At 53.1% G+C, this 26,993-nt stretch overlaps 2 protein-coding genes across 6 annotated transcripts in view; one reads left to right on the forward strand and one right to left on the reverse strand.

Annotated features, from left to right (window-relative positions):
- SHC3 (SHC adaptor protein 3) overlaps nucleotides 1–9,452 on the forward strand; it is a 155,728-nt gene extending 146,276 nt beyond the window's left edge. For 3 of the 4 annotated variants that reach the window (XM_080670536.1, XM_080670538.1, XM_080670539.1), the window contains one exon: nucleotides 2,926–9,452. In XM_080670536.1, coding sequence (XP_080526662.1) covers nucleotides 2,926–3,054 — 129 coding nt within the window. In that variant the 3' untranslated portion in view covers nucleotides 3,055–9,452. Of the gene's footprint in view, nucleotides 1–167; nucleotides 235–2,925 lie in introns of all 4 variants that reach the window. The other variant, XM_080670537.1, reaches the window with a different exon arrangement.
- Nucleotides 9,453–10,165: 713 nt separating this feature from the next.
- On the reverse strand, nucleotides 10,166–22,231 carry S1PR3 (sphingosine-1-phosphate receptor 3). Of its 2 annotated transcripts, none has more exons than XM_080670540.1 (2): nucleotides 21,014–21,216; nucleotides 10,166–13,576 (listed from the first exon to the last, which is right to left on the reverse strand). In XM_080670540.1, the coding sequence occupies exon 2, from the start codon at nucleotides 13,442–13,444 to the stop codon at nucleotides 12,311–12,313; it is 1,134 nt and encodes a 377-aa protein (XP_080526666.1). In that variant the 5' UTR covers nucleotides 13,445–13,576; nucleotides 21,014–21,216; the 3' UTR covers nucleotides 10,166–12,310. The 2 variants fall into 2 exon arrangements, with proteins under 2 accessions (XP_080526666.1, XP_080526667.1); XM_080670541.1 differs by lacking the exon at nucleotides 21,014–21,216 and adding an exon at nucleotides 22,137–22,231 and having other exon boundaries at nucleotides 10,311–13,576.
- Between the last annotated feature and the right edge of the window lie 4,762 nt (nucleotides 22,232–26,993).

Below are 26,993 nucleotides of genomic sequence, written 5' to 3' on the forward strand. Positions count from 1 at the left end.
TGCACCATGGGGCAAGGCGTTTTCCAATAGGGTGGGCCAGCTATCTTCCCCTCAGGTGAAGCCACCTGTATAATAAATGTCTGCATGAGAAAGATGATATCAATGGTGTGAGGGAATGACTCAGCATAGGAAACTGATGTGTCTGCCTTCTGATCTCTAACCCCCAGTGCCCCAATCCTGGCTTCTGCTCACACAACTCTAGTCCACTCTGCCCTCCCTCTGCCAGAGCACAAGGTGAGTGACTACACAGGGAATTTTGTGTGTTGGCCCTTGAAGAGGGTACCCGAGTTTCCAGCTCTCTCCCTGGCAGACAGCAACCCCACTGCTTTTCACAGCCAGATGTTATGTGGGCACCCTTCTCAGTTCTGGTGTTCTCTGCTGGGGGCCCCAGCTTGGGGATTAGACCCCAGAGTTCTCAGTGGCAACCCCCCACAGCTGAGATATCCTTCTAGAACTTTAGTTGCTGTCAGTGCGAGCCCAACCAGCCCCTTTGCACCTCTGCCCCTCCTATGAGTCTCTATGCGGTCTCCATTTTCCGTTCTTGGAAGCTTTTCTGTATTTTAGTTGTAATTCCAGTTTGGTCCTGGGAGCGTGTCCATGCAGCATCCACTTACTCCACCATCATTTTACTTTATTTTATTATCCTTTTAATGTCCATGAGATCTACAATGATGACCTTTTTTTTTTTCATTTCTGATATTAATAATTTGTGTCCTCTCTTTTCCTTAGGTTGCCTGAAGGCTTATTGATTTTATTTATCTCTTCCAAAAACTGACTTTATGGATCATTAGTTTTCTCTATTAGTTTCTCATTTCAATTTCATTGATTTCTGCTCTAACCTTTATTATTTATTTTCTCTATTTACTTTGGACTTAATTTGCTTTTCTTTTTCTAGTTTCTCAGGGTGGAAGTTTAGATTATTGACTTCAGATCCTTTTTCTTCCAACATATGCATATTTATTCTGGTTTCCTATGGCCTTTATGTTTGCTTCCTGGTTGCTATGCAGAGCCTCACACAGCTGTCTGGGGTAACCTTCCATATGCCATAGCTATAGCAGAATCCTTCTAGGTACCTGGGGAAGTTTGCCTGGGTTTTTCTGGGTGGCTAAGTGCTCTTAACCAGCTCTTGCACTTCGGGCACAGGGCAGCTGGGATAGCTCTGTGGGCTCCAAGTTCTCTGGGCAGGAGCCAGACCACAGTTTCAGTAAATATTCATGGGAATGAAGTGAATTGGCCTTTTTTTTTTAATGCAGTGAATTTATGACTTACCTCTTTTGTGTGCCTTTGTTTAAATGTGCCTTTATATTAGCCAGGCCATATACTCCAAAACACTGATCAGTGGTCCTCAGTTTGGGTAGCAAGTCAGAATCATGGATGTAGCATAAAACACATCGGTGCCTGGACCCCACCTCCAGTTCCTGATGCACTCGGTCTGGGTATGGAGTTAGCAAAGCTCCTCAGGTGATTTTGACATGAGCCCATGTTGAGACCACTGTCTCAGACACTTCCTGTCATAAATCCTCCTTAATCTACCCTTATTGCCCCAGACTTACATGAGTGTTAATTGTTAAGAAGTGGGAATAAGAAGTCAATGTCAAGGCAACATGCTGACAACACTAGTTTCAAGCTGAGCTCCTGAGTGCTCCTGGCTTCCAAGGAAGGGGTCTGCCCACATCACTCAGGTGGTCCCTCTGGGTGGGGAATTCTAAGGAGCTCCAGGAGACTATACAGCCTCAATGGAAAGATGCCAGAACGTCCTATAGAAAGGTTCCTTTCTGAATGTGTCCATGAGATTACATCTCTAGTGAGGCTAATGCCCAAGAGTCAGGTGACCCTGTGGCCTGGGAGGTCTCTTCCCTCTGGTGCTTACAGAGATGGGTGTGGAGGGGCCCACCTCAGAATTGGATCCCAGGAGATGAAAGCATCCTAATTTAAAGTTTCTGCTATTTCCTTTGGCTGCTAATTGGTAGAGCATGGAGCAGACGGCCTGGACAGGGGTGTCTGATGTACACACCTAGAGCATAGATTTGGGGTGGAAGTGAGATGGGGGCTGAAAGCCAGAGAGCAATGTCCCATTGGTGAGATGATGGAGGGGGAGACAGAGTGGCTACTTAGGGAATGGGAGAGATTAAGAACTTGGGAAAGGACAAGTAGGTCAATGGGAGAGTAGACATGCCCGTGGAGTCCCCGAGGGAGGGGTGAGAGACAGCAGGTTGCCATCAGGAAGGGGTGGGCTCCTAGCAATAAGGTGGAGAGACAGGTTGGGCACCCAGGCATCCCAGCCCCACCATGAGGGCCCTCTAAGGGCCTGGAGGGCGAATGGTGTAGCCAGGTACCCGCTCCCTGCCCTATCTCTCCCTCTCAGGGAAGCAGGCTCCAGGTGGCTGTGTCCAGAGCATATATTGAGAGATTGCTCTTGGCCAGGCCTCATACTGCCTTCTTCAGGTGTGGTCTGTACCTGGAAGTGCCAGCTCAGTGTGTGTGTGGGGGGGGTGGGGAGGCGGTGGTGGTGGTGGTGGTAGTGGTGAGGGGTTGGGCCCGGGGACTGCCATGCAAAGGCCTACAGGTGGGAGGGGCATGGAAGCCTGCAAACCTCAGTGAGCGGTGCAGATAGTTAGACAGAGGTTTCTGTGGTGGATCCTATGAGGGCAGAAGGGAGCAGGGAAGAGAAGGCTGGCAGAGGCCCGGGGAGCTCACCATGGCACTTGGTTGCTGAAGGTGGGGGAGGCCGTGGCTCATCCCGGAGGGGTGGACAGATGAGCAGACTGAATTGATGGGTCAGCACAGGGACCAGGGGCCTTGCAGACAATCTCTGAGAGGGAGGAAGTGACCCTCCAGTTCAGATGGTCTGGCTGACACCAAGCAGGGCATGCTCTTTCATTTCTGCCTGTGGGTGACGCTGACTTCCCTCTGTGCCCTTCACAGATCCGGACGAGGGACAGGATCTTTGACAGCATCAGCCACCTCATCAACCACCACCTGGCGAACAGGCTGCCCATCGTCTCCGCCGGGAGTGAGCTCTGCCTCCAGCAGCCGGTGGAGAGGAACCCGTGACCCACCAGCCGCCTTTCTTGACACTGCACCGTGGTCAGGGGGACTCGGTTCTTCCCGGTAGATGGGGGCCCGGCTACAGGAACTCAGGCAGCTGCCTTGGTCCATAGCCCCAGGAGGAAAGCGTTTGTAAAGTGCAGGTTTTGTAAACTTGTCTGCTTTCTCACATGCATAGTAAAGGTGTACATACCTATACATCCTGTACAAATGACCCCTCTAAATTTCTATTTTTTAAGACTAAGAAAGAGGTAAGACTAATGTTCTGTGCTGTATGTTTTTAATGAAAAAAGTTTGACTGTAGTTGTCTGGGCAAAATTTAATTCAACTGACCCATTCCCCTGGGCAAGTCCACCAGGAAAGTGCTACCTGAAGTCTACCCAGTGAGCACAACCTGGGGAGTAGACGCAAGCAGGAGAGTGGGTGATTGACAGTGTTGTAATAGAATCAGGCAAGATGCCACCCCAAGAAGTCCAGGCCTGCACAGAGAGCAGTGTGAGCCGCTGGTTCTGATGGCTTCCTCCTCCAGGCTCCGCCTGGGCTGTCTGCCTCACACCTGTGTGCTGGGCCCGGCACCTGGGGCTCCTGTGGTTGCCCTGAGCAGGCATCACTTGCGTTGTGTCAGGCCACGCTGAGCTCAGGAATGCTGTCCCCCATGACCTCTGTTGTTCAGGAGTTCTTGGGGATGCATTCTGCCTCACTAATGAATATCTTCACTGGCAACTGCTTCCATTGTTCCTATCTGAGTAATGACAAAGAGTAAGTGTGGAGGGGTAGTGGACAAAGTCTTGGATGGATGTCCTTCCAGCAGACCGGTTGATTCCAGGCTGCACCGGTAGCTGCCGGTGGACTTGCCCCACCCCTTCCGTTCAGTGGAAAAGCCCGTGGACGAGCTGTGCAAAGACCGTGGGACACGTGCCCCCAGTTCTGTCCCAGTGTTCCCCTGGGTCCACGCTGGCCTGACCTGGGACTTCTGAGAATCTATCTGAGTTTCTGCTCCTGGAGCGACTGATGGGTAAAGCGACTGGATGTCTCTAGAGCAGGTTTCCCAGTCGCTGCCTGAAAAGGCATGTGCCCCACGCAGAGCTGAGCGTGGTGCCTTCTGTCGAGGTAAAACACGCAGTTCCGGCTGGATTGTCTGGTGTTGGAAGCTGACAGTGTGTATGCCCGTTAGAATACATCTGGGATGAGGCTACGCTATTGGGTGGATGTGTTTTAGAGACAGAGGATTCCCTGTGCACTGGCAGCTCCTCCCGGTGCTGCTGGGGCGGGCCCACCTCCTCATTGGCGCACACAAGACCCTCCCAGGCACTTAGACTTGAATCGTGATAACTTCTGGGCTTCAGGACTGAGGAGGTAAGGAGAGATTTTTAAAATTTTGATAAGCACTAATTTGGCAAAATTCCTAAGTGTGTGAACCCCATTTCAACTTTTGGGGGTTTGTGGCCAGGATGGGACAGTGGGATATATCTGATGGGCTAAGGATGGGTTGGAGCAGGTCCAAGGGTTCATGTGTAGCCTTCTTAGGAGTTTTTGCTCTTTGAGGGTCCAGTGAATCCAAGCTGACAGTGGCTTCAATCTTCTAGAATGTTCTGCAGTGGATTGGAACTAATCTAGGCCACCCTGAGCTCTCTGGCTTCAGGCACAGTGTGGATGCCCACTTCAAGTCAGCCAGCAGCAGTGAGGGCTGAGTGGGGCTGCAGGCAGCAGCTGGCCCTGCCCCCTGCCCTGCACAGTGGACTGGGGTGGAGTGAGACTTCCCTGTGCCCGTCTCCTGGAGGCCTGTAGCCAGGGCACATAGGCACGCCTGCGCTCTGTGAGAAGCATGTGCCTCCTCTGTGTGGTGTGACACACTAGACACAGACAGAATGGCTTTTCTTTCTGCGGCCTCCCGGCCTGCCTGCTCTTTTTCCCTCTTGGGGACCTGCAGTCAGAGTGGCTCTCTGCTCTGAAGTCAGTGCTTATCTCAGTGATAAGCAATATACATATGGTGTTTTTTGCATGAGAATCAATTTAGAAAATTAAAAGTATTTGGGGATCAAATTTTGTTTCAATATGAATTCAAAATATGCATTCGAAAGCTCAGTTTCCACGACCACGTACAGTGGAACAGCTGTGCGGTTGGCTGGTGCCGAGGTTTTCCGCCCGCGCTCCCTCCACTTGTGAAGCGGCAGAGCTCACAGGAGTCAGCTCGCCTCCTCCTTAGGCTCGGGATGGGCATGCCTCGCTCCACTTGCTGGAAGTCCCAAGGGCTGGTCTGCGCATTCCTGCTGTTCCCCCAGCTCTGGCTGCACGTGGAGCTCAGGGCTGGAGGCAGATGCGATGGGGCTGCCTCCCTGCCCAGGTCGAGGCCCTCCTCCAGCAGTTTCTCCCACTGTGTCCCTGCCGGGGGCGGAGGCAGGCAGAGCAGCACTCGGTGTGGCTCCAGGGCCCCTGACGCCCGGGGCACATATGCTGTGGCCACGCAGAGCCACTCTGGGCCCACGGAACACTCCAGGCCTGCTGCCCTCTCCTCGGCCCCTGGCCACTCTCCCAGCCTCCGCGTATAATGGGAGCACTGGGCAGGCCGGGCAGGCCTGCAATGCCCAGGCGCGGAGTGGCCTGGAGCCCACCCCTCCCGCCTGCACCACCCCCACCCATAGGAACTCTTGTGGCTTCAGATGGCATCCTGGTCCTGCTGGGAGCCCGCAGCCCCCCGCGAAGCCACGCGCCTCTGGTTTGTCAGCGTTGATGCTTGACTCCCAGGGAGACCCGGGCGGCTCGGTGGACCATCCGATAAATAGGCGTTGAGACAACTGCCAGTCCACATCCTGGGCTAAAGCTACCGCTTCTGCCTTTTTAAAAATTATTGTTTGAGCGGCCAAAGGGCTGATTCACACCCAGCCTTGAGTCGTGTTTCATTTCAGCACAATTCTGTTTCAGGCTGTCTCGGGGTTGGGGTCGATGGGCAAAGACCCAACGGGGACGCATGTGGTGTCCTAAGAGCTTCCTGTGGTGAAGGCTGCCACCCATCATAGTGACAAGCCAGGTGTGAGGGAAAGGCCTGTGGGCGGAGGCAGGCCTGGGGGAGGATTGACGGAGCAGCACTTTGGCCCCCTGCTCAGGACCCTGTTGACATGTCTTCTGACTCCATGCCTGTCCTGGGTCCTAAGGACGCCCCCCTGCCCCCACCCCTGCTCCTAATGTGAGCTTTCCCTGCAGGTAGGGTCAGTGCTCCATGGCTCCCTCATACCCAGAGTGAGCATGGCCCTGCCCAGTTTCCCTCATTAGTCACCACCTGCAGGCCACCAGGTGTCCTCCCACGGCAGTTCCCGGGCAGTGCGGGCAGCGAAGTCGCATGCGCCCACGCAGAGCCCCGCGGCCTCGCGCTAGTTGCGACTTCTGAGCCGTGGCCGTCTGCACCGCGGGCTGTGCGGTCCCCGGAGGCTTGTGGGGGTGGAGACTCCGCGTGGCATGCAGGACAGTCATTTCCTCAGATGCCCCACACGGAATGGGCGTCGCTCCTCTCACACACCGCCCCACGGGAATGCAGAGAGACGGCAGGTAGGGCGCTGCGGGACACACGAATCTTGGCCTTGGGTTTCAGAAGAATTCCGCTCTGGTTCTGTAGTGAAACTTACAAAATTGATCCCAGAAAGAGCAGTGGGAAAACTGCCGGAGCTGTTGTCCTGCTCCCCATGAGCAGGGGGCTCCCGGCGAGTGTGGCTGGAGGGACCTTTTTCCAGTGAGCGAACGAGAGCCAGGAGACTGCGGGAGGTGGCCCCTGGCTGAATCTAGGACAAAGTGCAGGACCCACTAGAGTCCTTCAGGGCTGGTGAGGAAAGCTCACCCCAATGGAAGTGAACATGGTTCATCCCTCCTTGGGTTCACATTTATCCATCTTTTTCCCAAAATGCGTAAATGCAAGCGTGAGTCATTCCCACGGACAGCCCAGAAATGCTGACATGTCTCCGTGTGGTTGGGGTGAGCTGGTGGGCAGTGTAGATTCTGAGAACCATCTTCAGGTGTGAGTGGCCAGCCCTTAGATGCCCCTTATTGCTGGCTGCCCTCCTCTCTGATTATACAGGGTGGGGCAAAGGCAGGTTTACAGTTGTTCGTATGGAAATAAATACAATAATCAATAAATAATGATACAAGAACAAACTGTTTTGCTTACTCACAACAGTAAACCTACTTTTGCCCACCCTGAATTTTCATCCTCCTTCATGTCATGGGTCCCAGGGTGCATGCATGCTGCGAGCTTAAAAGTGGGAGGTTAATGACATTTAGAACTCCGTGCAACCATTGCTGGGAGATAAAATGCCAGCGACCAGCCAAATTTATTTAAATGGTGTTTATACGTTTGCAAGGAACAGAATGCACGGTTTTAAAACTGGCACATTTTATAGCAGCCAGAAAAACTAAACGTCATATGAGAACTTTCGAATGCCAGTTGTGTATGTGTCTGCACACACATGCACCTGCGCTGGTTATGATGCGTGTGCGTCTGTCTGTGTGCCCATGAGGCTGGCTGTACAAATCGCACCTTGGGACTCCTTCCTGGGTGTTGATATTTTGACTAATGAGGACAACTAGACAAAAAGTTAAACAAATGTTGAGAGTCTGGGGACGGATGCGTCCTGGCCGCTGGAGGAGGGTCCTGGATGCTGCAGACACAGACAGGAGGGTCGCAGGGTCCACGGTGGGGAATGGCAGAGGGACACGAGGGAGGGCAGGCCAGCTGGGGCAGATGGGGGGAAGAGAAAAAGGGCGGGTGGAGGAGCCTAAGGACAGAAAGGGGTGTCTGTCCTGTGGTCATCCGCAGTGCGCAGTGTCTGCAAGAGGCCAGGCGTGGCAGAGGCCACCCAGCAGCTGCCGGGGCGAGGCGCGGTGCCCTCCCTCAGCAAGCGCGGTCACTTCTCAGTGTCTAACCAGCCTTCTCGTGCTCTGGTCTGTGCACTAGTTCCCATGCGACAGGCGCTGTCTGGGCTCCCGGGGTAGAGACGTGCAGGATGGGGGAGCTGCCTGCCTGTGAGTGCAACCCAGGAGGACCACAGGGTGTTGGTGTGATAAGCTGGATGGTGCTGTGGCCAAGGTCAATAGGACTGTGGCAGCCGGAGCTCCTGGGTGGTCTAAAGGCTTTGGAACTGAAGGGCAGGAGACACACAGGCAGCCAAGGCAGGAAGGCCCAGGAGGAGGCGGGACCCTGTGCAGCCAGGAGCTGCTGCTAGCAGGGGTGCAGGGTGCAGGGTGCAGGTGAGGCAGCTTCCCTCACTTCTCTCTTCTTACCCATGTTCACAGGGGCCCCAAATAAGTGAGTCCCCAAGGCTTCTAAACACAGGGCTCCCTCACGTGGGAATTGAAATCTCAAAGTTTCTGTTCGGCTGAGTCACCTCAAGATGCTGTAGATAGAAAAGTGTGCATGTGGGAGGGCACGCTGTGGTCCTGAGGTTTGGTGGTTCAGTTACTAGTAAGTGACAATTAACAAAGCAAAAAATAATGGGAAAACCCATCCTTAAAACAGAATTGCCTGTGACAACTATGTGTTGATTGCATATGGAATGTTCTCTGTTCCTTTGACTTTTGAATATGACTTGTTCTAGAATAAATATTGTAAATTACCTGAATGTTCTTTGTATTCAGATTTAAGCAAGAATTAAACAGTTCATCTTTAAAGCCAAGGATTAGGCAAGAACTCCACATAAATTTAATGTGTAATAAGATTTCCTTTTTTAAAAAGCATTTGGATGACAAATTATACATACTGATAAGTATTATTTTAAAATGTTATGTTTGGTTTTCCATTAATTTTGTGAAACAGAAAAGCTTTCCTGTGAAGTTCTGTGTCTGGGTTTATTGCCCGCTCACCACTTCCTGCTGCGGCACTGGCAGGCAGACCTCCGGGGCCCCGCTGAGTGGGAATAGAAACCTGACTGCAAGTTCTCTCATCTCCGCTCTAGGAAAGGGGTAACGCCAAAGTCATTTGGCTGGAAGTTGGGAGCTTTGGCGATGCAACAGGGAAGGAAATTGGCTTCAATTCCCTCCTCACGCTCCGAGATTACTCCTTCAGGAGATGATGTGGTCCCAGCTGCAAGCCCTTGATGCGCACCTGGCATGTCCCTGTGCCTTCGTTTTCAGAATAGCAGTGTGTGCATTTCTGAGTAGAGGGCAAACCCTTTGATATTTGACTTAGCCATAACACTGGGTTGAGGTTTGCCCTCCTAGAGACCATTTAAAAGCATGGACTTGATAACTTAGTTTTCTATAAAATGTACCTTGTTACACTTCTGTGGAAAGTTCTTCGCCAGCTCAGAATAACCATGGGTCCAGGGTTGAGATAACAGCTGTTTTCTATTTTGTCCATTGTTTAAATGACTGTCATTGTAACTCCGTGGGCAATAAAGAACATCATGAAAAGTCTCTCATTTGGATGGTGGATCATGTGTTGCCTCAAAAGAGGGGAAGGGAGTTTGAAACCCTTCCACCGGAAGCAGGTTCGCTCGGTCACTCTCCAGACTCCACAGCACAAGCGCAACCATGCCTGCCATGGCCCAGGTGTGAGTGAGCGCAGCAGCTGGGCAGATGCGTTCTGTGGGGCCTGTGTCAACTCACTGGCCTTGGCCTGTGCAGAAGCAAAGGCGGCAGAAGGTGGGGTGCTTGGCTGTGTTGGGGATTTCTTCATGCCTGTTGCCACCATCCTAGTCATGCCAAATCGTTCTCTGTAGAACACAAGACACAGACACACACACACACACACACACTAGAACTTACCGCTTGTAAAGGAGAAAGCCAGGAAAAAGCCAGTTCTGACTCTTCTCTCCTTTTGCAAATAGAGAAGCAAACATCCCGTCTCTTGGCCCCACCTTGACTTCCACGGCTCTCCCCGCCTTCTCCATCGAAGGACAGTCTACTGACCTTCAAAGCAGCCTGGCTTAGCAAAATGGCGATAGCCCGCTGCACCTGGCTGCACGGAACCCAAGATACACCAGAGGGAAGTGTAGGTGGAAAGGTTATGGGGTTCTGCGCGCTTTCATTCCTGAAGAAACACTGGGACCAGGTGAGAGGTCAGGCTGCCATCTTGCACACCTCTAGGCGTCGCCTCGTGTGCACCCCCCACATGGACTCCCAACAGTGGTTTACACAAAGGCTTTTGGTTTTATTTTTTAACACACATACATGGGCCATAATGCAGGTTACTAGCTGAACGAGACCTTCTGGGCAGGCTCTCTGTGGCGGAGGAGTCAGCTTCTAAGTGATCCGCTGGCTAGTTAGGAATGCACCTGGCATGTTACAGTTGATTATTTTTTGCACATATCAAATGAACACAATTACTTTTTTGAGTACTTTTCATTCAGATTGCTTGAACGTTTTGTGTTATTTCAAAGGGAAGTTGTGGCTATGGTGCAAAGTGTTACTATTATTAGCACCTGAGATCTGGGGACCCAAAGCAACTCGAACTATGACAGGCATGCCGTGACCTCAGTGAAAGGTAATGCCCAATATTTTGGCTCTCTGATGTGTTTTTTCTGAACCCAGTACTTCAACGCTTAACTTTGCGAGAAATGCCCTGGGTTTTCTCACGTTACCGGGTAAAAGGATAAGTTCTTTTTCAGTGATGTGAAAAGGTAACAAAAAAATGCCACTGACGAACCTCTCCTTACGAACAGGATATATGTCATCAGTAATAAAATGAGGACAGTCTCTGGTCAGTACACAGAGATGCCCCAGGACCACAGAAATGTCCCTTAATGAGAGGAACTCCCGTCAGAAAAAACAGGAGTCAATTTCTCTGCAGAGAAGTTAGCGTGTTAATACTATTCTTTCCGTCTTTACTCAGGTTACATTTGTGCCGAACCTAAAACTTCATGGAAGGTTTCCCCAAGTAAGAATCCTTTTGAAGGTTATTTGCTTGGATTTTTCAAGAACTCAAGACGTCAATCGTGTGCTTATGAGAGCTCTACAGACGTGGCTCTGGCCATGGGTCTGTGCTCACGTAGAACCCTTGGGGACGAGTGCAATGAGAGCGCCTGCGCGTACCCCTCGTAAGGCGACAGAGCGACACAGAGCCAGCCTGCGCTGAAGGGAAGATTGTGATCGTCCACTTCCCAGTTCACGTCTGCTCCCTGACAATGCAGCTGCTGGACAGTGACTGTCAGGGCAGCTTTCTGGAAGTGGTGACACTGCGGCTGGCCCAGCTCCTCAGTTGTGACAACACAGGGTTCTGACGTGGTGCTTTCCTGATATAGAGTTGAACTTAACACAGGATCAAAGCGATGCCTCGTAAACCTATCCTAATTCAGTAGAAATTTTCCATTCAACAGGTGGCTGCTTCTGGCAACTTGATGAGATGGCCCAGGGGCCTGTCCTTGCTTCCCCGATTAGGTGCATTTCTTAGTTTGGGGCTCAGGCTCCTGATGGACCTTGGCTGACTTTTTTGTGATTTGGGGAAACCCATGAATAATCATGTAATTTGGCTAATTTGGCTCCGGGTGTCCTTAACACTGTGCAGGGACACGTGGCAGGTCCTTGGGGAACTTGGCTGTTCTTGCCAGGATCCTTCAGACACTGACCTGCTCCCGGGCACGTGTCAGGACTGTGTGAGGTTAGATCCACGCTTCTGGGACAGCTTTGGACAAGGGCTTTTTGAGAATTTTGGCATTCAACACCTGCTCAACTCCAGACTTCACATCTGTCTGAGACTGGGACTGGTGTCACCTGTTCCCAGTCATGTCCTAACAGCACGGTCAGAACATGTCCGTGTTACCTATGAACTGCACTGAGTGCGGCAGCCTCTGCGCATGCCACAGTGGCCATGTGAACCCCCGTGCAGGTTGATACCCTTGGAAGGCTTTGGACCCGGAAACAGATAAAGAGCACCGTCTACACTGAAATGGGATGGGATGGTGAGTCCTTGAGTGCAGCCTGACGAGACAGCCTCACCCAGCAGGCTGTTGGCAAAACAGATTTTCCGAGTCTCAGCTCTGGTAAAGCCCTGGCGAGGCTGCTATAAATAAGTGGTTGAGCGTCAACCTATGACCCAGGAGATCATGGTCCATCCCTGGTCAGGGCACATGCCTGGGTTGTGGGTTCGATCCCCAGTGGGGGTTGTGCAGGAGGAAGCTGATCAATGATGCTCTCTCATCATTGATGTTTCTGTTTCCCTCCCTTCCCCTTCCTCTCTGAAATCCATACAAACATATTTAAAAAACAATAAGCAGGTGCCGCAGGGCTGGGTGCTGCTCCTCCCGTGGAGATGCGAGGACCTGCTCCCTGAGCCCCGCTCTCACTTGCAGAGGAGCCCATTCTGCAGGGTTTTGTTTCTGTCAGTTATGCAGGGTGAGGGGGCCGTTTGGGTAATGTCTTCCTTGCTCTTCGGGGAGGGGCTGCTGTTGCTGCCACTGGACTTGCTCTTGCTCGGGTCGAGAGTGAGCTGGATGGGCAAGGAGCGGGTGCCCTGGGCCCTGACCAGGCAGTTGCAGACCAGCCGGAAAAAGGCCCGCCGCATCTCCTTGCTGGCCAGCGTGTAGATGACGGGGTTCATGGCGGAGTTGAGCACTGCCAGCACAATGAACCACTTGTCCTTGAACAGGACGGCACACTCCTTCACTTTGCAGGCCACATCGGCGAGGAAGAGGATGAAGAGTGGGGACCAACAGGCGATGAACACACTCACCACGATCACCACGGTGCGGAGCAGGGCCATGGACCGCTCCGAGTGCTGGGGGCTGGCCACCCTGCGGCTGCTGGACTTCACCAGACAGTAGATGCGCGCGTACAGGATCACGATGGCCACCAGGATGGCGGTGAAGATGCTAATGCAGAAGGCGATGTACTTCTTGGAATAGAGGGGCAGGATGGTGGAGCAGTCGGGGAGGTTTTGCAGGCAGTTCCAGCCCAGGATGGGCAGGGCTCCCAGCGAGAACGCGATGAGCCAGCACATCCCGATGAGGAGGAAGACCCGGTGCTTCTTGTTGGCATTGTACGGCCTCATTTTGATCATGGTCAGGTGCCGCTCGATGGCGATGGCCAGTAAGCTACAGGTGGATGCCCCGAGGGCCACGAACATGCTGCCTTCTCGCAGGAACCAGACCGTGGGAGACAGGCTCAGCGTCCTCTTGCCTGACATCAGGATGTTGACCTTGTAGGCGATGCCAGCCAGCAGGTCACAGAGAGCCAGGTTGCTGATGAAAAAGTACATGCGGTTGTGAAGTTTCTTGTTTTTCCAGATGGCAATCAGAACCATCAGGTTCTCCAGGACGATGAAGCTGCAGATGACCAAGAATAGCACGGTGGTAAGGGCGCTGCCCTCGGGGGCATCCGTCAGCCGGCCGGCCAGCTTGCCCACGTAGTTGTAATGTTCGTACAGAGTCCCGTTTCCAGGGGAGGGCCTGGGCGGCGGTGTGAGGACCCTGGACATCACTTGGAATTTAGACTGTCAGCTCCAGATCCACCAGAGGGCGCCTCAGGAACGTCCATTTCTAGCAAAGACCAGCTCAGGCTTCCGTAGTGATTCTGGCCAGACTCCTGCTGGGGTGTTGGGAATGGGCTCCTGCAAACAGAAAAAGGGGGGGCCCAGTGCAAGGGTGGTAGCAAAGCCGGAGAAAGGCACCAAAAATGCTAACACACTTGGATGGCTGGGCCTAGGGGCTCAGAGAGGGCCTCTCAACGCAGGCCAAGTTCCCGGTGACGGAGGAGGGCTGGGAGCGCTTGGTGTCTGGTTGCCAGGAGGGGAGTTCAGTGGGGAGCCCTGGTCATTCACAGACCCAGAGAGAACTTCCCTCTGGAAATGCTATCGGTTAACCCTCACCTACTGCATGGGAGCTGGCAGCCCATCATTCTCAGTCAGCAGGAGAAACTGAGGAGCATCTGAGGCCAGAAAAATAGGATGGACTAGGGAAGGTGCCCACCTGGTTTCTGAGAGCTCTCTGGTGAGTCTCAGAGTGACATCACAGGACACGCCCACACTGCCCCGACTGCCTTCCCTGGAGCCAAGCAGGGCCCAGGACAGAAGCCAGATCCTGATGGCCCTTAGGTCTGCAGGGCCCAGAGCCCTGACCTCAGACCACACTGCCCCTAAGGAAGGACGGCGTGAGAACTCGAAGCCGCTTCACAGTTGAGCAGCTGAGCATGGAGCTGGGGAGGGAGGAACACACACCTGTAAACGTGGAGTGGACTTCCACTGAGCTTAAAGTGAGAAAGAGAAAGCAAGGCCAAGCACGTGGACTTGGAGTTTGGCTTAAAATTCAAAGGCCTGAATAGAGCTGTAACTACCTATCCCCCCTGCTCTCGGCCCCCCCCAGCCCCCGCCCAAACTAAATCAAATCAGTGCACGTGAGCCGAAAGACACAACCAACTTGGGAGACTAGTGAGACAGTGAAGGTGCTGAGCCCACGAGCCAGGCCCTGGGTGGCCCTGGATTTTAATGCCTCCCCCACCCGACCTGGACACTCCCCACCCTGCCTGCGGCCTCCTGGGATGTCCAGGGGGACCCAGCTACCAAGGAGGAAAGGGCTTTCAGTGGACTTACTGACTTTACCTTTAAGTTATTTGAATACATAAATGCGTAACTAAGATCAAATGGCATTCATCTACAACAGCCCACCGTGTGTATCTGGTGAAGTTTTTTGTACTTTTTAACATTTAATTCACAACCTTAGATATGGGTTGAGGGCAAATGGACCACCCTCCAATGACTTGGGGCTCTGCACTTTGGGCTGTGATGGGCTCTGAAGGCCTTACCTACCCACTGAGCTCATTCCAGGCCCAGATAGGCCTCAGTGCCTGGAAGGACACAGGGATCAGCGTGGGCAGCTGCTGTGCAGTGGGAAGCAGAGGAGACCCCAGCCAGGACCCCCTGTCCATGGGACCCTCCAGGTAACTGCTTTCCTGCCCTCGGGTGCTGGTCCAGGGGCCCTGCAAATACTGTCAGGCCCTCCCTCCCTTTGCTGGCCTGGGGGACCTCGTCCTCTGAGCCTGGGCAGAGGGCCCCCTGTGTGTTCCTGAGTTTCTCCCAGTGTCCAGGAGCCTCACTGTACTGCTGTTCTGGAAACCCCACAGGTCCTGGCACCTGAGCCGCTGCCTGCGCTCTGCCTGGAACTGCCCCTGGCCCTTCCCTCGCCCCTCCATGACAACTAAGGCCATGGAGGACCTGGAGGTCAGCTTGAAGGCCAAGTGTGGCGGAAACCTCTAACTTCAAAAGGGAACCGTGGGCAGGCTCTGTGGCTGACTAGCAGTGAGGCCTGCAGGCCCCCCCCCCCCTCCGATGAGTTTCCTCCTGGACTGCAGGGGCCCCCCCCCGGATGAGTCTCCTCCTTGCTCAGCAGCCCACGCTGCCTCCCTGGACATGGCCCACGCAGGCCAGGGGCCCCTTGCTGCCTTGGGCATAAGGCAAGTCACCTGGTGTCACCTCCTTTCCTGTCCCTCCCCCATTGTCACTTAAATCTTATCAGTCCTTTAATCCTGAGTCAAATGCTACCTGCTCTGTGGCATTTTCTGGAATCAGCCCAGCCTGTGCTGACTTTTTTCTGAGGCTGTGCACCACTTTTTAAAACAAATCCCAAGCTGTGTTTTTAAAAGTAGAAATGGTAGCAGCTGGCAGGCTCCGAGCCCTGTACCTGCAGTGCCTGGCCTGATCCTCACAGACATCCCGAAGTTCACAGCATCTCCCACGGCAACTGGCACATTCACGGACGCCCAGCAAATGTGTGCGCCCTCTGGCTTCTCTCTGCAGTCTTCATCTGTGGGCGGTGAGCGCGGTGTCCCACGCCCCCTCGCTGGACCCCAGGCCCAGGAGAACTCAGCCCAAGGGCACCCCCGAGTGCGCGCTCACACAGCCCGCACGGAGGAAGGGGCCACCAAGGACACCACGCGTGTCCTTGTCCATGGGAAAGGCCCAGCACCAGGGCAGGGAGAGAAACTGCTTATTGATTTTCAGAGAGAGAGGAAGGGGCAAGGAGAGAGAGAAACACCGATGTGAGAGCCTAAAATCCATCGGCTGCCTCCTACATGCCCCATACCGGGGACTGAGCCCACACCGGCATGTGCCCTGACCAGGAATCGAACTGGCAACCCCCGGTACATGGGACAACCAACGGAGCCAACAGGCCAAGGTGAGGAGCATATTTTTTCAAGAACATGTTTTGTTAAATGTGAGTCTCCACATGTTGTGGAATTGGAAGACATCCAGTTGTCTTTGGAATTTAAAAGTGTATTTTCTTTGGATTATCAGCAGTAGAAAGTAGACCCATCCTGAGAATTGAGTGCTGGCTAAAGGCCAGCCTGATTTTATATACGTCTCAACATTGCTGTGCCTCCTCAAAAGCATCTTGTGGGGGCCAGCTATCTCACCCCACAGAAACGGGTCCCAACCCAGCGCCCCTGAGGCTGGCCCCTCGGTGCCTCAAGCCCCTTCCCAAATGGGACCACTGTCTGGGCTTCTCATCCCTTAGTACAGCCTGTTGCTGACCTTCACATGAAGGAGCCCTGCCAGAAGCAGCTGTGCTTGGGGTGGGGGGGTGCTCCTGCCAGTCATGGGGGTGGATGCTGATTGGACAGATGCACCGTTTGTTGTTTGTGGACATGGGTGCGCTTTCTGTGCTCTGAATGCCCACGTCCTATGTGAGCATGTGCCTGTATGTCCGCGGTACCACTGATCTGTGAGCATGTTGTGTTGGTACCGAGTGTGGGCTCTGATGCAGAGGGTCCCTGGAGGGGCTTCCTGGGCTCGGCCAGCGCCTGGCAGCTGAGTGTGTGTGTGGAGCAGGAGAGAGCCTCCAGAAGGTGAGGTTTACACATTTCACATTTTGTTTTATTTTAAAAATTAGTGTCTGGGGCTGGCAGAGACAATGTATAAGTTTGATCGCTGCTTAAATTCTACCTAAACTCGCAAAGCCCAATGCTGAGAAATGTGTGCTGGCTAGTCCCGTACATCCTTAGAGAGCTGGGCATATTATAATAGATACACGGCTCATTGGCAGAGGTCTTCCAAGGAATCTATATTCCCATGGTGCTGCGGCCTGGAGCAGGCCTGGCTTACGCCTACCTGGGGAGCCTGGCTCCCTCAGACGCCTCCTCACCTGACGGAGGTACACTGCCCAGGCCTGAGTCCCTCATCTACTCACAGAGGCGGTTCCTAAGGGCTCTCCCTTCGCACTAGTAGGCTGGGATCTTCCAGGCCACCTCCAGGTGTTTCAACACCAACACTTCTCACAGAAAAAGAATAAAATGCCTTCTGGAAGGTGGTGCCCAGCTGTGTCACCCCAGTTTAGACCTGTCAAGCCAGGGGTGCTCCCTTTCCCTGCATTCCCCAGAGGCACATCCACAGGGAGCGGAGGAGAGAGCACGGGATGGGTTCCAGATGTGCTTTCTATGGTAACGAGTTACTCTCTACGGGTCAATTTGAAAAATAAACAAACTATAAAAAGAAGAAAGAGAAAAAAGCACAGGAAAATATGTCCACAAAGTCTGGGGTCTCTTCCTCTCTCACGGAGGAAAAGAAAAGCACAATAGGATAGTGAGGAGTTTCTCCTGGCCAGACGCAGGACGCGGTGCTTCAAATAGGCATGTCTCCCAGGGAACCAACTAGCTCTCCTCCAAACGGAATGAAAACACCACACGTTTGCCAACAAGCAAAATTCCTTGGAAAGCAAGATTTTTTTCTTCCAAAAGGAAAGAATGAGTTGGCCACTCATGGCCCCAGGAAATCCCTTTGCTGATGAGCACCCCTCACTCTGGATTTCTCAGGTGGCCCATCTGCTTTCAGAAGTAGCTCACAGCAGAGGCTTTGCGCACACCGCCTGGCGCGCTGCACTGTGCTTCAGGCCACAGCGGGCGGGGGGGGGGGGGGGGGGGAAGGCTTCCGGTGAGAAAACCACTGCTGTCCACGATCCAGGTGAGGGTTTCATGGTTGAGTGCTCATTCCCCTGGGCACCCAGGTCTGTCCCTCGGGGGACAACTGCTTTTGATGCAAGAGGTCTTACTCTCTTTGTTTCTCAACTAAGCTTTTCAAACTTTCTCTCCCCTGCCTGCTCTAAGTAAGGCACAGGATTGAATTCCTACCAAGATTGTCACAGGACCAATAGGGGTGTGGGGAATTGAGCTCCTCAAGGCAGCTAAAGGTATATGCAAATAAGAGGTGCTCTGCCTAAGAAGTCCTAAGGGCGGGGTCCCTCCCATCCTTTCCCAAAGCAGCACTCTCACTCGGTGACAAGGCCTGTGCTATGCACATTGCACCTCGCAGGGACCACGTCTGCTCTCCCATCTGCCTTCTGAATGTACACAGGAGGAAACTGAGGCTGGGCGGGGGGGGGGGGGCGGCAGGGGAGGGAGGCGGAGAGTTGGAAGAGGCCAAACTGGGCTGGATGTCTGTGCCCAGATCACCACATTACTCATAAGCTTTTCTGGAGGTGACCACCTTTCCACGTGTCCTTCACCTTGATGGTGATAAGAGCATCCCTAGCGTGCTTTCGAGTTAAATCGCCTCTAGCTACTGTGCTAGCAAATCCTGGAATGCCGGCTTTACTGAAGTAGATGGAAAACTCTGTTTCCAGGGAAATGGAGCAGCAGCATCAAGGCCAAAGAGCCTCCTATCAGCTGACCAGGACTCCCCCTCCAGCTCACTGTGCCAATGGGACACCGGATGCACCACAGGTGCCACATTCTCCAACAAGCAATCTTGTCACTGATTTGACCCCACTGGCCTGATGTCTGGTCTCTTACAGACAAAGCTTCAATTCCTCAAAATTGGAATATACAAAAACAAACAAAAGAGGCAACTTTATGTCCAGTAACTGTAACAATATTAACTGAAATGTACTACTAATTGACACTAGATAGGATTCCACACCGTATATCATATTATCTCCAAGAGCTTATGGAAAATCTCTTAAGGCAATTAATTACTTGAACAGAAAATATATGGCAAAGAAATAATAGGAAATAACTCCAAAACTGGTGAAAGAATTAGGAAGCCAAGTGCAAGGCAATGGGCTCCTACAGGCCCAGCACGAAGGTGAGGTCTTGGCTCACAGTGCCCAGGCCGGAGGGTGCCTTGTCAGCTGTGTCAGCACTCAAGTCATGGTCCTAAGTCCTGGCAGACAAAATGGGGTTCTACAAGATGGCACCCCTAACTTTTCAAGATTATGACATGCTCAAATTCTCAATTTTTTTGTAATAAGAATATATACATACACTGTAGATACTGAATCATCTTTAGGGGATGGAAGAAATACAATGGAATCAAAAGTGTGTCATAATTCCCAGAGAAAGGAAAATCAATTCCGCATTTTGAGAAAGAAAGCCATTAGTCAACATGTAAGGCTCCTTCCACAGCAGGCGTGTGGAGTATCCTGCTCGCAGGCTGTGTAAGGCCCGCGGAGTCATTTGGCCTGGCCCTGCCAAGGCATTAGGAGTGAGTTAATTAAATGTTTGACCAAATACAGCAGGATAATTTTTAAGTTGATAATTTTGTATGGCCCACGAATGATGTTATAAATATCCAAATGGCCCTGGGCAGAAAAAGGTTCCCCACCCCCAATCTATAGGAAAATGGGAGTTTCTACTATCCACTGCATATAAAATTAGGAGAGTCATGCACCTAAGGAAATTCACAAACATAAAGAAGAACGGCCTTTTCAAAAATGAAAATTGGATGAGAAATCACTGGGCCTATATCTTAGAGGAGGCTCTTAAGGGCTGACTTCGCATTTTAGATCTTGTCCCCTTGTCCAGTGACAAGAGCGGCTGGACTAGTAGGCCCCGTGTGAACATCTGCTGACGAGAAAACACAATGTGTGACTCCGCTCTGACAACAAAAGTTATCCCCACTGGCATCGAGCTGTGCATCAGTTAAGTGAGAAATTGTACAGATCCAGGCACTTGCACAACTTGAGCACCACACACACCACCACCACCTCCTGCACCACCCCAGCCACAGGCCTGGCCACCTTGTCAGTCACAGCCCCGCAGAACGGAATCATGCCATTGCACTTTCTAGGAGTTGTGTTTTTCTTCGTCACGCCTGCACGATGTTCATCAGTGAAGTAAAGAATGCTGGAAAGGTGAAGTATGAACATGTGACCATAGGAAATGTCTCAGCCTCTGATGTCCAGAAATTCCCGATTCTGGAAGCGCTCAGGGCTCCAGCTGGGAGGGCACTAACTGCAGGGTGGACTTTGCATTTTTTAAATAATCTCCCAAAGGAGCCTCTGTTCATGCTGCTGTCCTTCCTTTATCTCCAAAACAAATTGTGTCCTTCTGAAAAAAATTCTAGCAAGAAGTCCCTCTTTTCCATCTAAATATAAAAACACCACTAAGAATATGTCATTGGTAGTGTCCGATGTCAGAAAGGGAGAGGGGAGTCAGAGGGAGGGAGAGTGAGCGACCTTGCAGAGACTGGTGGTGAGAAGTGGAAAGCCAGCCAGATTCCCAGCAGAAGGGGCTCCGGCCCCTTCCCGGGCTTTATCTGCTATGTGTGCAGCGCACCGGGTTTCTGTGGGCGCCCCTGACTGCACCCGGACTTGGCCTTCTGGCCCGAATCTGACAGCCCTGATTGCCTTGTTTGAGAACTAAAAAGAAAAAAGGAATTTGGGGGCGAGTATAACTTTAGAAAATGATTTTACCAGGAGAAGGACCACAGCCAACACACTTCCAGAGGCCCCAGGTCCTCTTTCTGGGAGGGCACCTAATTTTTTAATTGTCCAAGTTAAACGACGGGTGGAATTTCTCCAAGGAAAGGCACTTCTCTTTCATTCAGGTTATTGAGAAGCAGCTGAGTTTAAAGGCTCCAAATGTTTAAAGGGAAGCGCCCCCTCCCCCTACCGCGGCTCGGTCGCCAGAATGGGATGGTTTGGGGGAGGAGGGTGCTGTTGTGGTGTGCACGTCCTCCCAGGTCACTGTTGCGCCGGAATCGGCGGGGATTTCATGCGAAAAGTGGACGCAGCTGCCCCCACCCACCCCAGAGTCTGCGACCCCGGCCCTGCCGGCTCACCTCCGTCAGGGTAGGGCACCTGGGCCACCGGCATCCCGGAGCCCGCTCCTCCGCTCAGACGCCAGCTGGCTTGGACCACCTGGGTAGTCTTGGGGCTCAGGGGTTCGCACCCAGGCCTGGAGGTTTCGCCTGGGCTCGTCCTGCCACCACATTCAGCTCCGGGTCCCAGTCGCGCGTCCCAGGGACCGGCTCCCTCAGCCTATGCGCGCGCGAGCCGAGCGCAAACTTCTCCGGCGTCCCCGGGGGCGGGGCCCGGCCGCATCCCGCCTCCATTCCCGCCTCCAGCTCCCAGCGCCGCGCCCCCGACTCCTCCGGCCCTTCTCCACACCCTCCCCTCCCCGCCGCTCCGGCGCCCGCTCTGCGCCTTCAGCCTCCCGCCGTCTGTCGGCCACTCTGGCCCGCAGCGCCCTCCGCAGTGCTCTAGGGGCCCGCTCGCCTTCCGCCCCTGCCCCAGGTCCACCTCCAGACCTTGCGCCTGCCAGGCTAGCTAGCTCCCGGACCGACCCGGGGCCCTAAGACCCTGCGGGGACGTGGACGACCTGGACCCGGGGCTGACGGCGAGTTTGGGCCAATTATTACTATTAACGATCATTATTGCGATCACGGTCATTTCCGTTTGAACGGATGAACCCTAGCTGGTAGGGCAGCGCCTGGCAGACTGCGCCTGGGGCCCGTCGCGCGCCTCCCCTTTGGAGCCCGGGTGCAAGGCGGGCGCTTGCCCACGGGTCCCCCGTCTCCATCCTGCCCGGGACACGCAGGCCGCCCGGCCGCGAACCACCGCGGGGACGTCAGCGACCCCTCGCCCACGCACGCACGCATCTTCTTTTGTGACTAAATAAGATGCTCCTTGCGAAGCACCTCGGAAAGGAGAAGGCCAGGAGGCGACTACCGAATCTTCTCTTGGAAACGGGAAGCGAAAGCCCCGGAGTGAGCGAGCACAGCAGCCGACCCCAGACCTTCTGGGGGTAAAGGGGGAGGAGAGAGGCGTAAAGGAACCGGGAACCCGGACGCCGGCTCCGGAGCGAGGCTGTACATTCCTGAGCGGAAAGACTGGAGCCGCACGCGGCCCGCGGCCCGAAGCGAGGTGGGGACCCTTGGGGTGGGGCCTCCCTCGGATACCGACCCCTCTCGTTCCCTCTCGCTCCAGAGGAGGCGCCCAGAGCAGCCTTTCCCTGGCGCTGGGGGGTTTGCGCGCCTAGGGCACGCGCCGTGTCAGGGCACCGAGTGCCGGCTGCGGGCTCTGCTCGCTGGAGAAACCCGCGCCCTGGGAATGTTGGCTGGAGGGCGGGGTGGCGCCAGCCCGGGCCTGCCCCCAGGGCTCCGGGGAAGGCGGGCCGCCTGCCCTGCCCTTAGTCCACCTTGCCTGTCCGCCCTCAGCACCTGGCCTTCTGGACTCATGGTGTATTGTACAAGCTCTGAGAAGCCATATCTGTCCCCAAGTGCAGGTGAGACCGAATGTGTCTCCATTTTCCACTCCTACAGCATCAAGTCAGGAAAAGTCGAGGAGGGACTGTGTCTTGGGCCCCTTGCCATCACCAGGGTAACAAGATACTGTACTAGCCCAGCGTCTGCAGACTCCAGAAGCCCTAAAAAATAACGGGCTCCTTATCGCAGGTGGCCTAGGGGAGCCGGGAGCGGGCACACAGGGGGCACTGCTGAAACTCCTCTTCGACAAGGCTCCGTTTCCCCAAAGATTCCCAGTCCTGGGAGGCTCTTCCCTCACAAGCCCCACTCCCATTCACTCCCTGCCCCCTGGCCTAAAGCTCAGTCACTGGAGCCTGACAGGGGCCCCTCCGAGCTCCCACACAGCCCCCGCGACCAGGTTCTCACTGCTCCTCAGGAGGCCAGCCCTCACCAGTCTGTGAAGGCAAGTCTCCGCTTGGCACCCCTGCTCAGCAGGCAGGCTCTGCACAGAACAAGGCCAGCCTGTACGTGTAGACCGTGGGAGTTAGCAAGTTCCCAGCCTGCAGCTCTCGAGGACAGAGTCAGACCAAGTGACTTCGTGCCATGTGGAGAACTGGCTAACCACACCATGCTAACTGGTGAAAGAAAACATTTTCCAGTTGCAACCGTCATGCCTGGCTTCCAGCCCTTTAATGGGATCGAGTATGTAATGGGATCCAGTATGTAACAGGATCAAGTATGTAAGTTTGTAACAAAAGCTACACATGCTGGATCAAGCTGGCAGCACGGGGGATGTGGAATCCAGCACACAGTATCACCCAGGCTCTGTTCTTGCTAAAATGCTCAGCTTTAATCAGAGGTCAAGTGTGGAGCCTGCACTTCCACTTTACAGGATGGAGAAGGGAGGGCAACAAGATGAATGACACCAGGCAGAAGCGTCTGAGAGTGGCCATTCTATAGTCAGCCACTGGCCTGGTCTCCTCAAAAAGGTCAATGTCAGAAAAGGGGTGACAATGGTTCTAGTACAAACACAGCTAAAATGATTCACCATTCGTAACAACAAGTGTGGAGCCTGATTGCTCCTGGTCAACTGACTGTCACGGAAGACAAGGGGAGGGCGTTTCAGTGTGATGGGTATTGAATGCTATCACAGGGTTATTGTTAATGTTATTGGGTGTGATAATAGCACACTGCTTCTCTAGGAGAAAGCCTTATTTGGGGGATATTCTACCTCATTAAAGGGTGACATGTGTTGATGTCTGAAACTTGTTTATAAATTATCCTGCAAAAACAATACATACACATAAAGCTGATATGACAAAATGTTAGCAATCTTGTTGGTGGATATGGGGAGGGAGTTGTACAATGTGGTCCCTTTCTTTATATGTTTAAAATTTTTTTCATGGTAAAAGTTGGAGAAAACTAAAATGTCAGGAACTAAATAACTCAAATATTTCTCCACCTCTGAACTCAGGCTATCAAATCAAATCTAGGCTTATAGGATAAAATAAAAAGATAGTATGATTTATACCTGTATACTTTGGAAAGCCACATGGTCCCAAAGCTGAATAACATTTGAACAAATATATTATTTATTTGTAATTTTTAAAAAGGAAATGCATTCACTTTCCCAGCACGAGCGCCTGCAGCCTGGCAAACAGGTGCAGTGTGATTAAGACCCTCAGCACCAGGGAGCTTCCCAGAGAGGCCGGTGTTGAGAAGTGGACCGCAGGGCTGAGGGCTGGGAAGGCAGACCCTTCCTCCTGTGAATGTCCTTCTTTCCCCCCATGCTCCTCCCCCCTGGGCCTCTGCCCCTGCTCCCAGGATGCCTTTCGCAGTCCCTTGTAAGAACTAATCTGCATGTGCCTATTCTTAGCTCTGTTTTGGCTCTTGAGTAAATGTGCATGCTGTCTTTTGATTTTCAGAGGCAGTGCTTCAAGGATGCACTCAGGACAATGTGGTGTGACCCACAGCCGTGGAGGCAGCTCTGGCGCTGGGGCAGGGCGGGGGCAGGGAGGGTACCTGGGCAGGGTTGGGACCCCCGTGTGGTTCTCTGACAGCACCGTGACTGACGTCGTTCACACAGGGCCGGGGAGAAATGACCTGATATGGATTTGCGAAGGGAAACTTGGCCCTGTGTACAGTGACCCCGTCTGGACTCGGAGCCCCTGACTGGCCACCAGAACTCTTTCACAGGAAATACGCATTCATTTACAGACATCGCCAAAGCTGAACTTCACAGCTTTAATGATGAGTTCATTACCACAGCGCCTGTCCCATCTTTATACCTTATGCACCCCTTTCTCCACCCTTAACGGCAGCCAGGAACCAACAGAGATTCCGAGAATTGTTCTATTTACATTTCATATTTTGTAAGGATATTTATGATATTCAGACACCTAACTAGTGTGTGTGTGTTCATGTAAGGATGTAACTATGTGCATGTATGTGTATGTATACATATGTGTTTGTGAGTCTATGTACATGTGTCTAGATATGGACATGTGTGTACATGTGTGCTTATGAGTATGTGTGTGGGTGTATGTGGGTGTTTGGTGTGCATGCGTGCTGCCCGGGAACTGTACTTTTGTGAGGGTGGTAATGTGCCCGCCCCTTCATAGACCGTGAACACCTGGACCCTGTGGTATAAGACAAAATAAATGTTTGGTCTCCTGTTCCTAGTCCTTGGCCTAGATCTCCTAAAACTGGTCAGGATTGGGGCTGGAGTGGGAGGGGCTGGAGTGGGAAGGGCTGGAGATGGAGTTAATCACCAATGGCCAATAATTTCCTCAATGCTGCCTGCATCACGAAACCTCCACAGAACTCCTACATAGCAGCATTTGGGGCGACTCCAGGTTGGGGCACACATCTGTGTGCTGCAGGGCGGCACACCCAGAGGGGGCGCGGGGCTCCATGGCCCTCTTCCCCATACCTTGCCCGATGCACGTCTTCCATTTGACTGTTTCAAGTGGTACCCTTGATAATAAACCAGTCACATAAGTGAAGTGTTCCCTGCGTCCTGTGAGTTGTTCTAGCACATGACCAAACCCGGGGAACGGCAGGAGCCTCCAAGTGTGTAGTCAGCCAGGCAGAAGATCCAGTGGGATCAGGCAGCCGGGAAAATGTGAACTCAGCCTGGGAGGGCCAGGGGACTGCCGTGTTTGTGGTGTGTGCACAGGGGGTGTTCTCTGGAGAAACCGCATACTCTGAAAGCTGGAGGAGAAAGGAGGACTGGCACTCTTGATTCTCTCCATTATGTTGACAGAGGCGAGTTGTCTGAGGGCTTATGGTGATGCCTGCATCTGAATCCCACAAACTGGGTGGGTAGCTCAGTCTTCAGCAGCCCTGATGCTTTGAGTTAAGTTAGCCCCTAAATGTGCCTGTCATGCTGGCTGCCACCGCTGGGAAACTGGGGGTGGGTAGCGGTGGGGGTGGAGGTTGGTGGGCCAGCCAGTGCTCCCTGTCTCCAGAAGATGTTGATACACACTGTCTGCGGTGAGATTCAAGTACTGCCGGGGCAGGCGGTGTGCACAGGCCTGCTGCACTCTGCTGGGACCTGTTCTGTGTACTCTGCTGCCTCGGGCTTTTTGAACCAGTGTCTGCAGCATTGTTGGATAACTGCTTTTTCTTGGCTGCAGAAGGGTTTCCTGGGCTCAGGGTGGAGTTAAACATAATACCGTAGTACTGTGGATGTTCCACTTCTCCAGCGTCAAAGGCCTATGGGTTTTAAGCAGAAAAGATTGAAGGCGTCTTGATGGGAAAGAAAGCCAATCTCAGCCCTGACCTGGTGCATGTTCAAGAGCTTCACACAGCACCAACTCCTTAAGCCTCACAACTACCCTGAGACCAACAGCAACAACATCCCATTTTTCAGATGAGAAATCTGAGGCCCAGAGATGACTGTACATTTGCCCAGAGTCAGGGTAAGTGGCAGGGTGGAGAGCTCAGTCCCCTTGGAGTTTGTTGATTTTAGCTCTTTGGAAATTGCAACCCCCCTGAAAGACATTGGACTGAACTTTATGTGTGGACCCCTGGACCCCACTTGGCTGGCACCTGATGGCAGAAAGGGGAGGAGGATGACCATCCGCTGACCCTCACTCCTGCCAGTCCCCACATCTACTCTTGGTTCTGGACTGTGTGTGGCTGGTTTGGGGGGCTGGATGGAAGCTGCCCAGATCCGGCTGAACAGTCCCTGTCAAACCCGTTAGGACCACTAGCCAGGCTGGAACGCTGTGGTGAGCAGTATGGGAGTCTGAGTCCACCAGCACACCTATTTCATAAAGAAATTGTTGAACCTCTGAGCTTCAGTGTCTATGGCAGTGGTTCTCAACCTTTCTAATGCCGCGACCCTTTAATATAGTTCTTCATGTTGTGGTGACCCCCAACCATAAAATTATTTTCGTTGCTACTTCTTAACTGTAATTTTGCTACTGTTATGAATTGTAATGTAAATATCTGTGTTTTCCGATGGTCTTAGGCTCTACAGCAGCAGTTCTCAACCACAGGTTGAGAACCACTAGCGGGATCGCCTAAGACCATCGGAAACACAGATATGAGGAACTGTATTAAAGGGTCG

The sequence above is a fragment of the Plecotus auritus genome (genome assembly GCF_963455305.1).
Source record: "Plecotus auritus genome assembly, chromosome: 5".
Lineage (NCBI taxonomy): Eukaryota > Metazoa > Chordata > Mammalia > Chiroptera > Vespertilionidae > Plecotus > Plecotus auritus.

Bases quoted from the DNA above. Each gene is read 5' to 3' on its own strand.
- S1PR3 (XM_080670540.1), bottom strand. From the start codon at position 13,444: ATGTCCAGGGTCCTCACACCGCCGCCCAGGCCCTCCCCTGGAAACGGG.